This window comes from Oncorhynchus keta, chromosome 4 (genome assembly GCF_023373465.1).
Source record: "Oncorhynchus keta strain PuntledgeMale-10-30-2019 chromosome 4, Oket_V2, whole genome shotgun sequence".
Classification (NCBI taxonomy): Eukaryota; Metazoa; Chordata; class Actinopteri; order Salmoniformes; family Salmonidae; genus Oncorhynchus; species Oncorhynchus keta.
The window spans coordinates 46,454,003-46,466,741 of NC_068424.1; the positions used below are offsets into that span (position 1 = coordinate 46,454,003).

Here is a 12,739-nt window from a genome sequence, read left to right on the forward strand (position 1 = left end):
AGTGATGAACATTATTTCACTCCGTGGGCAATAGTAGCTACTAAAATGGTGTTATCACAACGTGCCCTCCTGTAGATCTGGGTGCATAACATGTTGAACATTTAGATTTTTATTAGACTTCAATGTAGGCGAGGCCTATGGACCGACAGTACTATGAAATCAACACATTGAGCAGGGTTACATTTTATTAAAAGCCATTTATTTAAGTCAGAATCTTGTAATCTGACCAGTAAATAAAATGGTATCAGTGATCTGCCTGCTTCAGGGTGTCACACGCACACACACTTCACTGAAAACACTGCACTGAAAACAACTACCTTGGATAACTCCTGATCCTACAGGACAGCACACAGTGTGGCATGACATGGGTGTAGGCAACTGGGTAGGGGAAGAGTTAAATGACTATTTCAAAACAATTTCAAAACTGTTTTGAGAGAGAGAGAGAGAGAGAGAGAGAGAGAGAGAGAGAGAGAGAGAGAGAGAGAGAGAGAGAGAGAGAGAGAGAGAGAGATTGTTGTTTAAAGAAGGAAAGGGCTATAAATGCATCACTTGAACATCAATCATATGAAAATGAATCCGAACTGTCTCTTAACAACATGGAATCACACAGCTCATATTCCAAAGTGGTCAATAATCCCTCCAGTATTTCATTGGTGAAACCTTACATATAATGCCCCTTTAAAACACTGTCTTTAGCATGCCATTTAGAAGACTTTGTTTTCAATAGAGGAATACAATAAAATAAAAACAAAACAAAACCAAATACATCTGTCATTACAGAAATCTCCATAAATATCAGACAACTGAACATCAGTCAGAGAGAGACTACTTCCTGGAGAGCAGAAAGATGTCAGGGGCGACATGGGAAAAGTAGTCATATATACACAATCTATACACAGGCCTGGCTCTGGACATGATTGATTGTTTTGCTTTCGTTTTCATGGCACAATTCATTTTCACATAGGAGTAAACAACACTGATATCCCCAAGCGCCCCCAATCCTAAAATGTACAGGTACAGTAGATTAATACATGGCGATGAGAATACCCTGCCCACTGTGCAAAAACGGGTTGAATCAACGTTGTTTCCACAGCATTTCAATCAACAACAAAAAAATATATGTGATGATGTTGAATCAATGTGGAAAACTCATTGGATTTCTCCTGACCTTTAACCTAAATCCAATGACATGGTGACATTTTTTGTTGATTTCACAATAGTTGACAACTCATCCAAATGTAATGAGATGAGGGAATTATACACACGCACACACACACACACACACACACACACACACACACACACACACACACACACACACACACACACACACACACACACACACACACACACACACACACACACACACACACACACACACACACACACACACACGACTGAATCTAGCCTTTTGGGGGCCCTAAGAGAGAGGCAAAACATTTTAGTTGCTCCCCTCTTGATGGCAGAGAGAAAATGTCTGCTTTGAATTTCATTTCTTGCAATTATACACATTTTACCATGGGGCGGAGAGAAAATTGTGCAATTTTACAACACATTTAATGCAATTATACTCATTTTGAGTATGGCGCAGTGAAAACATTTACAGTTTTACACCCAATTTCATGCAATTCTACCCATTTTCCAATGGGGCGGAGAGAAAGGCTAGCAGTTTTAAAGCACATTTCCTGCAATTCTACATATTTTTCCATGAATAATGACATGTTAATATGATATCTGAGTGATAATGACTAACAAAATCAGTGGAGGTCCCCTGGAGATCAGGGCCTCTGGGCACATGCCCGGTCATTATTCAGCCATGATTATTACAAGTTTAGATAGCTGGCTAGACTTACTACCAATCAAAACATTGGGATGGCTAATTGTCAGGTAATTGAGTGACTGACATAACAAGAGAAACACTGTTGATGCACAACCACATTTCTAAATTGCACCTGGTGTATTATACTAGTTTAACTATCAATAGAAAGTTAAGACCCCGATGGAGTTCACCAAACATTTTCAGAATGTTTTGGCCAGGGGCCCCCTAGCGACCGCGTGCCCTAAGCGTCCGCTAATGCCTGGAGCCAGCCCTGCAGACACACACTATATAGTCTATGTATTTATGTACTGTATGTGGAATGATATAATGCTGTAGGCTTCTCCAGTCAATGCAAGTACTCAATAGTAGTCATCATTAGTAGTCTTTCGAGGACCAAACACAAGTGGGCAAGCCAGTAAGTGGGCAAGCCAGTAAGTGGGCAAGCCAGTAAGTGGGCAAGCCAGTAAGTGGGCAAGCCAGTGCCCTTCACATCATAGTAACTCTTACTTTTACCAGATTCGTACAGTACAATAGAAAACTTTCACAACAAAAATAAGGTGTGGGTGTGAGAGAGAGAAGGGGAGTGAGGAAGTGGGGGAGTGAAAGAAAGGATAGAGAAATACGATAATATAACAACAATTTCAGTAGGAATTTCATTTAAAAAAGCAGTAGATTTCCCTGTCACTGTAACTGAACACTCTGGTAGCAAACATGAGCCCAAAGAGTAAATATGCAACAAGATGGAGGGATAGATCTATCCCTCACTAATATACAGTACCCAATGTAGCCAATGTACAATAGTCCAACCATGGCCTTATACTCCAGTCAGTGTCCATGATAGCTTCACTTTTCACCACTTGTTGACGTTTGTTCTTCTTTTCTTGTTTTTACTGGTCATGTTGGTGATGAATCCTGTTCATCATGATTGTTTCCTCATTTCTATTCTTCATGTGTAGAAAAACACCTAAGTACCAGCTAGGCTCCTTCACAGTTTGTTGTAGTGCAGTACACCGACTCCCTCCCTCGCTGGGCTGGCCTGAGGGTTAGCTGCCATGGTGCTCTCTTAGCTCTTTTAACTCTTTTGTCTTCCCCAGAATATTAGATCTGGAGAAAGACAGGAGGAAAGACACAGGTGGTTTAAATAAGGTACGACAAAATACGATTTGACAACTGCGGCTTTTCATTTCACATTTGATTGAGCTGACTATGTCACTCATTAGGCTATATAATAATAATAATAATAACACATGTATTTTATATACAGTGCCTGGCAAAAGTATTCATCCCCCTTGGCGTTTTTCCTATTTGGTTGCATTACAACCTGTAATTGAAATAGATTTGTATTTGTATTTCATGTAATGGACCTAGACAAAATAGTCCAAATTGGTGAAGTGAAATTTAAAAAATGACTTGCTTTAAAAACGAAATTATAATAAAAAGATAAAAGTGGTGCGTGCATATGTATTCACCCCATTTGCTATGAAGCCCCTAAATAAGATCTGGTGCAACCAATTACCTTCAGAAGTCACATAATTAGTTAAATAAAGTCCACCTGTGTGTAATCTATGTGCCACATGATCTTTCACATGATCTCAGTATATATACACCTGTTCTGAAAGGCCCCAGAATCTGCAACACCACTAAGCAAGGGGCAATACCAAGCAAGCGGCACCATGAAGACCAAGGAACTCTCCAAACAGGTCAGAGACAAAGTTGTGGAGAAGTACAGATCAGGGCTGGGTTATAAAAAAATATCAGGTACTTTGGACATCCCACGGAGCACCATTAAATCCATTATAAAAAAATTGAAAGAATATGGCACCACAACAAACCTGCCAAGAGAGGGCCGCCCACCAAAACTCATGGACCAGGCAAGGAGGGAATTAACCAGAGAGGCAACAAAGAGACCAAAGACCAGAGATCGGAGTATCTGTCCATAGGACCGTTTTAAGCCGTACACTCCACAGAGCTGGGCTTTACTGAACAGTGGTCTGAAAAAAGCCATTGCTTAAAGAAAAAAATAAGCAAACTCGTTTGGTGTTCACCAAAAGGCATGTGGGAGACTCCCTAAACATATGGAAGAAGGTACTTTGGTCAGATGAGACTAAAATTGAGCTTTTTGGCCATCAAGGAAAACGTTGCCTGGTGCAAACCCAACACCTCCCATCACCCCGAGAACACCATCCAGCATTGTGGTGGAAGCATCACGCTGTGGGGATGTTTTCTATCGGCAGGGACTGGGAAACTGGTCAGAATTGAAGGAATGGCGCTAAATACAGGGAAATTGTTGAGGGAAACCTGTTTCAGTCTTCCAGAGATTTGAGACTGGGATGGAGGTTCACATTCCAGCAGGACAATGACCCTAAGAATACTGCTAAAGCAACACTTGAGTGGTTTAGGGGAAACATTTCAATGTCTTGAAATGGCCTAGTCAAAGGTCAGACCTCAATCCAATTGAGAATCGGTGGTATGACTTAAAGATTGCTGTACACCAGCGGAACCCATCCAACTTGAAGGAGCTGGAGCAGTTTTGCCAAGAAGAATGGGCAAAAATCCCAGTGGCTAGATGTGCCAAGCTTATAGAGGCATACCCCAAGAGACATGCAGCTATAATTGCTGCAAAAGGTGTCTCTACAAAGTATTGTCTTTGGGGGGGGAGGGAAGGGTGCCACTTTTGCCCTCAGAACAGCCTCAATTCGTTGGGGCATGGACTACACGGTGTTGAAAGCATTCCACAGGAACGCTGGCCCGTGTAGTGCTGTGGCGGTCATGAAATTTCGTCAGTCGATGATTGTCAAGCAAATAACGGTCGGTCTCATGGTAATTGACCGGTAATTAACATATCATATTTAGCATCTCCTGACTTCAGGAGATAGCTTGAAGTCTAATAAACCCATGTAATATAGCCTACACATTCACAATAAATCCATGATGTATTTTAGACAGGTCTAAAGAAGCATGACATGAAGAAAATGTAGTCTGTTTCAGAAGAACAGAATAGCATACTCTGAGTTGTCCTTATGTTAGGTCCTGATCTGGCTATGCCAAATGGCTGTGGGCTACACTAGTTAATTTAGCAGACACGTTTGCTTATCAATCCGTGGCATTATTTTATATTATTTTATAGTATGAAGAATACAATTGAACAAAGCTGAATAAACTATAAATATTGTCTCCAAACGATTTGAGGGAGTGCACACATGCAGCTATTCTGTGTTGAGCGGTTAACAAAGAAATAGGTTCTCCTATATGCTTAATTTAGAGTTGCTAATGTAACTTTACAAACGTTGGGCTATATGTTTAGATTTTTTAAATACATTGTATGGCTGCATGATGAGATTGTAATGATGATTTGAAAAAAGGTCTCTTGAAAGGCATGAGTTCTGCTTTGTGTTTTGCGCAGGCTGTACACACTTCATCAGTCTCTCATTCACAATTTGACAAGCACTTGATAATGCCTCCAATTTCACGGCGGCGGCATCCCCTTTGTGGCCGTAATGCACCCTTAAAAAAAATCCATTCCTTTTGTTTCCCGGAGTGCGCTGCGCAATCGGAAACCCTCTCGCTCGCATGGCTCTCAGTCACTCTCAGACTATATGAGTCAGAAACGATCCTCCGGTCTTTCTCACAGGCTTCAGATGAAGCCAGACACATCGGGGACACGACTACGTGCGTCCTTATCCAATTCCGAGGTGCAAATTGGAAGAACAGTCCACATTTATATTTCGTCAGCCGTCAAGATGAGTAGGCCTAACGAACAGCAAAAGCACTAGCCTATGTCAATCTACTATCCCCCATGATACAAAAGTCGACCTATTCTATACTGTGCGAGGAATAAATATTCCAAACATAGTCTGCGAGAGTTGTGAGATGCGATAGATCCCAAATTAATACAACCACTCGCATCAAAACACTTTTTTTATGGGCTAGGCTACATGAGGTGTGTAACTGTGATTAGAAAAAGTTGGGGAAAAAAAGGCATTGTTCCTTATGCATCATTCACAAGTGATAATATATCATTCACAAGTGATAGGCTAATATTGTCACACATCAGACTTTTCTTGATTAATATTGTCTTTACATTATACTAAATAATATGTGTGACATTTGTTTTGATTTAGAATGGACGATTTTTATGCACCTGTATCGAAATGCACTTAAATAGCGAATGGAGGAAGCTTTCCCCATGGTTAATTTTAATGCCAGGTAGGTTAAACTCCTGTTGAATATTATTATTTTTATTTCACCTTTATTTAGCCAGGTAGGCTAGTTGAGAACTAGTTTTCATTTGCAACTGCAACCTGGCCAAGATAAAGCAAAGCAGTTCGACACAAACAACAACACAGAGTTACACATGGAATAAACAAACACAGTAAATAATAGAGTAGAAAAAGTCTATATACAGTATGTGCAAATGAGGTAGGATAAGGTAAATATAAGCAATGTGCTTAACCGTGACTAAACGGTCATGTGGAATTTGACTGCCGGTATGGCGGTAATACAGTCACAGCAACAGACCTAGGCCCATATTAACTCCAATGCTTCCTACAGTTGTGTCAAGTTGGCTGGATGTCCTTTGGGTGGTGGACCATTCTTGATACACACGGAAAATTGCAATTCTTGACACACTCAAACCGGTGCGCCTGGGACCTACATCCATACCCCGTTTTGTCTTGTTTGTTCACCCTCTGAATGGCACACATACACGGCCCATGTCTCAATTGTCTCAAGGCTTAAAAATATGTCTTTAACCTGTCTCCTCCCCTTTATCTACAATGACTGAAGTGGATGTAACAGGTGACATCAATAAGGGTTCATACCTTTCACCTCGATTCACCTGGTCAGTCTATGCCATGGAAAGAGCAGGTATTCCTAATGTTTTATACACTCAGTGTATGTATGTATGTATGTATGTATGTATGTATGTATGTATGTATGTATGTATGTATGTATGTATGTATGTATGTATGTATGTATGTATGTATGTAGAAATACATGCATGTATGTATGTATGTATGAAATACTTATTTTCCACCATAATTTGTAAATGTATTAAAAATGTATGTGATGTATGTATGTTCTGTCTCTCATTTTGTATGTCATGTATGAAGTGTACCTATGATGAAAATTACATGTATGTATCATGCTTTTGAAGTGGGAGAACTTTCACAATTGCTGGCTGACTAAATATTTTGTATGTATGTATGTATGTATGTATGTATGTATGTGTGTATGTGTGTAGAAATACTTATTTTCCACCATAATTTGCAAATAAATTCATTAAAATCCTACAATGTGATTTTCTGGATTTTCTTCTCTCTCATTTTGTCTGTCATAGTTGATTTATATGATGAAGATTACAGGCACTATCATCTTTTGAAGTAGACTTTCACATACTGGCTGACTAAATACTTTGTACTGTATGTATATATATATATATATATACACACATACATACAGTATATATTTATATATATATATACACACATACATACATATATATATATATATACATACATACATACATACATACATACATACATACATACATACATATATATTTATATATACATACATACATATATATTTATATATACATATAGTATATAAATAGAGATATCTGTCTTACCTGAGTGCTTTCCATCTGTCCTTCTCCACCTGGTTCTCTGGACTCTCACTCTCATAGGATGCCAGATAGAGTCCTAGGGATGACAGAAAAAGAAAGCATCAATTACATATTCAAATCTGATACTCTGTATCAGTTTCAGCCGTGTATTCACTGTGATGTGTGACTATAATTTTGAACTGTAAAAATGATGATACTAGAATTTCTGGGGGGGGAATATTGCAGAGCAGTTTTGTAGACATTGGAGCATTGATGAGCTATGTGTAACATAGACATGAAAAATATATTTCATATAAAGCGTACAGTGCCTTCGGAATGTATTCAGACGCCTTGACTTTTCCCACATTTTGTTACATTACAGCCTTATTCTAAAATGGATTAAATAAATAAAAATTATCAGCAATCTGCACACAATACCCCATAATGACAAAATGAAAACATTTTTGCAAATACCTTATTTACATAAGTATTCAGACCCTTTGCTATGAGACTCAAAAATTGAGCTCAGGTGCCTCCTGTTTCCATTGATCATCCTTAAGATGTTTCTACAACTTGATTGGACTCCACCTGTGGTAAATTCAATTGATTGGACATGATTTGAAAAGGCACACACCTGTCTATATAAGGTCCCACAGTTGACAGTTAATGTCAGAGCAAAAACCAAGCCATGAGGTCGAAGGAATTGTCCGTAGAGCTCCGAGACAGGATTGTGTTGAGGCACAGATCTCGGGAAGGGTACCAAAGCCACTGTAGATCAATTCCAATCTTTATCTCCCCATTTATTTGCTTATCTCCTATAGTTTGTTATTGCCTGTTGACTGCCACAGCTGTACTAAAAATAATCAGCTAACAATCAAGCAACAAAGAGATGTCGTCTCTGCCCTGTTCATCCACCCAACCTGCTGCCAGTCAAGTAAATGGCAATGCAGACATAAAGATAAAGACTAGATTTAGCAGTCTTAACTTCATAATCATAAGCTAGAAAGATGTGAATGGTATTAAGCTAGTGTAACAGTTGTTAAAGTACTATGTGAATTTCACCAGGTTCATATATTAATATGTTGTGTTGATTTGTTATGCATGCCCGCATCCTCGGAGAAGGGGAGTGTGTACTTACGTTTTGCCCTGCGTGCTCGTGCTTAAATCATTTTGATGCACTATGAGAGGTAGGCACGCTTTTTCTGTCTTCAGAAAAGTTTGATTCTTTTAAGTACAAAGTCATACACACAGTGTTTTGTTCATGAATAATGTTGTATATTTAGAGGTTACTCATAAGTGGATGGTATTGTTAAGATGCACTTGTAATTGTACTGTTTAGGATGATATCAACCTTCTGAATTCAGCATGTGGTTAATAGCTAGCTAAGGTATTAGGAGGCTATTGTATGTGTGAACGATGGCTCGCTCCTCGAATGATCCCAGTCCCTCCTATTGTGCATCTGTTGTAGAAAGAGGCGATTCTCAGAACATATGTGCTCTACAAATGTTTTATTTCCTTTTGGATGCAGATGCAGGATGCAGAGAGTGAGTTCTGCTTGATTAAAACTACCTGATCTCCAAAGTCCACGTCTATAGTCTCAATCAACCACACATAACGCAGAGTTACAGCGGTGCAGTACAGCACCGGTTAAACTAGCTCGCCAGCTAGTTAAACATACAAAAAAAAAATGAAAAAAAAAAAAAAACGTAAATGGGTATAGCTAGGTAACAATGTAATTTAGACAGTTTGTCACATTGACTATACATGGGCGATTAGCATGCACCCCAGCGTGGATATTCTTGTCAGATAAACATGAAACTGAACACTGTATGTATGTAATAATGTATCATGATCAAATATTATAGTGAAGAAACATTTTAGACGTGCATGGCTAACATTTAATTTCATAACGGGAGATGATTTTCTCTCACTACATCTCAAAACAGCCACCATGTTTTCCCCCCCAAAAATTTGAACGGCAGACTGATCACCTTACCAATATCTGTGCTCTGATTGGAGTAATACAAAACAATTCCCACTAGGTGGTGCTGCCAATCAAAATCCCCCAGATTATAAAAAGTTGCTCATTTTCAATAGAGAAATGTTGAAGCAATGATTGCTCGTGCTGCAAAAACATATTTTTTTTATATCATCATGTTAGGTGCGACTGTGTGTCTTACCATCCTCACTGAAGATGGGAGCGGTGTGGAGGTAGTGTAGGATGCTCCTGTCTGTCTCAAATGGACACTCCATCTGTTTCCACGTCATAAACTCGCCCACCTGACGAGCCAACTCCACAAATTTCTGAAAACAAAATTAACAAAGGACACGCCCAATTAGAGAGAGCGAGAGAGAATAAAAGAAAATCCTACATTTTTAAGTATCAGTATAATATTTGTAGCCTTACCGCAAAATGAACATGGCCATTGGGCAAGCGGTTGGCACATCCCTCATTCAGGAAGTAGATATCTTTGATCAGTAGGCTGAAGAAGGGAATCACAATCTAAAAAAAAGAGAGATAGAAAGAGAGATATAGAAAAATATTCATTTAAAGTTTAGTGCACTGGGTTTTGATACAAGAAACTGGGTCAGGTGAGTCAGATGAGTCCAAAAGTTTAGGTCAGAGTTAGATGAAATAGAGAATACTGGGTTGAACTGTAGGCTACCTTCTCCCTGTTGCTATTAGCAGTCTGGGACCTGTGGGCAGCTCCCCTCAGTGCTGTTCTGTAGTTGTAGAAGTTTCCAGTAGGGTCCATCTGATGCTGTATGGGAGAACAACATAGCATTACAATGTTGTCCATGATAAGCATTGGCCCCACTTTATTGTGGCACTAAAACCATGTTTTTAAAGACTGACTTGCCCTTAAAAAGAAACTTCTCATTTTGAAAACGGCCTATGTGGCATCTATATGAGTCAGAAACGTTTATTCTAGTGCCCAAATTGACTACACAGTGTAAATCGGATGATTTTGGTAGTAAAGACAGTCTCGTCCAAAACAGAGATTTGTAAGATTATTAAAAAATGTCACGGAATGAAGGGTACCGTAACAGTTTTCCTTGGCATGGGTTTATTTCAATCCTGCCCACATGCTTACGACTGGCAGCATCCAAGTAATCATCCATTTGTAACGCAGTGTGTGACCTGAACGTAATGCCCATGGTCAATTTGGTATGACATTCGATATCCCTATGGGGTTAGTTAGGGACTAGCATTACATTTCACAATGCACATGGGACAATATGTTAAAAGGTCAATAGGTCCACATTTCAATGACTTAAAAACCTCAAACCAACTATGAATTGTAAAAATTCATGTACAAATATTGAAAGCATTTAATATGACAACTGAAACATGAGAAACATGAAAATATTGTCCCATTTAAATTGTGTAATTTATATAGGCTTTCCAATGTCAAACCCACTTTGCCCTGGTCGCACACCAGCTGGCTGAAGCTAATTGGCGAAAGAGGTTGGCTGGTACTAACTAGCCTAGGCAACTTCAAGACAAGACCTGGTTAGACTATTTCAAGTTATTTAGAGGGGTGAGTGACCTTAATTGTGTACTGTTTTGTTAGAGTGAATGTACAAACGCTTACCACGTGCGAACAAACACACAAGAGACAAGCATATTAAACCACCCACCCCCAAGACAACTCTCGTTTAGCTCCAGTCATAGCTGCTGCATTTCTTAATGACCAAGCCTAAAAACGAGGCCAAATCAGGAAGTTCAACCCGCATTAAATTCAAAATTAATAGACAGGTAAAGTGTTTTCTCCATATTCTACCAAGGACATACTGTTCTATATTAGTGAGTTGTACCTCCAGAATGAAGAACTTGGCAGTCTTGGCTTTCCCCCAGGTCTTCTTCAGCCGAGACACAGGACTCATATTCATACCAGCTAGAGTAGCAGACACATGTCAAATGTATATAGTATATACAGTATATTGCCAAATATCAGTGTATGATCTTGTATCGTGTGGGATACAGCCGAGACACTCACAGATGATGGCCATGAGGGAGTTGAAGTTGCCGATGTTGAAGCACTCTCTGGCCACATCGATGAAGAATTCAATCACCTGGGCCCTCTGCTTCTTCTTAGCAGGCTGAGAGGATACATAAACAAGCTGGTCGTGAGATATACTGGATGTAAATTAGATGCAAAACTAAATATATTTGGCCCAGTTCTGGGAAGAAAGTATACTGCCTCACAGTCAAAATGGGGATCGGAGGTTAGTAATGCTACTCACAATGGGGATCTGAGTGTAGTAATGTTACTCACAATGGGGATCTGAGGGTAGTAATGCTACTCACAATGGGGATCTGAAGGTAGTAATTTTACTCACAATGGGGATCTGAGGGTAGTAATGTTACTCACAATGGGGATCTGAGGGTAGTAATGTTACTCACAATGGGGATCTGAGGGTAGTAATGCTACTCACAATGGGGATCTGAGGGTAGTAATGTTACTCCCAATGGGGATCTGAGGGTAGTAATGCTACTCACAATGGGGATCTGAGGGTAGTAATGCTACTCACAATGGGGATCTGAGGGTAGTAATGTTACTCACAATGGGGATCGGAGGGTAGTAATGTTACTCACAATGGGGATCTGAGGGTAGTAATGCTACTCACAATGGGGATCGGAGGGTAGTAATGTTACTCACAATGGGGATCTGAGGGTAGTAATGCTACTCACAATGGGGATCTGAGGGTAGTAATGTTACTCACAATGGGGATCTGAGGGTAGTAATGCTACTCACAATGGGGATCTGAGGGTAGTAATGTTACTCACAATGGGGATCTGAGGGTAGTAATGCTACTCACAATGGGGATCTGAGGGTAGTAATGTTACTCACAATGGGGATCTGAGGGTAGTAATGTTACTCACAATGGGGATCTGAGGGTAGTAATGTTACTCACAATGGGGATCTGAGGGTAGTAATGCTACTCACAATGGGGATCGGAGGGTAGTAATGTTACTCACAATGGGGATCTGAGGGTAGTAATGCTACTCACAATGGGGATCGGAGGGTAGTAATGTTACTCACAATGGGGATCTGAGGGTAGTAATGTTACTCACAATGGGGATCTGAGGGTAGTAATGTTACTCACAATGGGGATCTGAGGGTAGTAATGTTACTCACAATGGGGATCTGAGGGTAGTAATGTTACTCACAATGGGGATCTGAGGGTAGTAATGTTACTCACAATGGGGATCTGAGGGTAGTAATGTTACTCACAATGGGGATCTGAGGGTAGTAATGTTACTCACAATGGGGATCTGAGGGTAGTAATGCTACTCACAATGGGGATCT

General features: G+C 39.8%; 1 protein-coding gene across 1 annotated transcript in view; it reads right to left on the minus strand.

The window, feature by feature from the left end:
- Positions 1–436: 436 nt before the first annotated feature.
- The window catches only part of LOC118375872 (ras-GEF domain-containing family member 1C-like), a 52,421-nt gene continuing 40,118 nt past the window's right edge, over positions 437–12,739 (minus strand). The window contains exons 8-14 of the mRNA XM_035762501.2: positions 11,426–11,528; positions 11,244–11,323; positions 10,091–10,186; positions 9,832–9,927; positions 9,605–9,728; positions 7,449–7,521; positions 437–2,923 (exon numbers count right to left, since the gene is read on the minus strand). Coding sequence (XP_035618394.1) covers positions 2,863–2,923; positions 7,449–7,521; positions 9,605–9,728; positions 9,832–9,927; positions 10,091–10,186; positions 11,244–11,323; positions 11,426–11,528 — 633 coding nt within the window. The 3' untranslated portion in view covers positions 437–2,862. The remainder of the gene's footprint in view (positions 2,924–7,448; positions 7,522–9,604; positions 9,729–9,831; positions 9,928–10,090; positions 10,187–11,243; positions 11,324–11,425; positions 11,529–12,739) is intronic.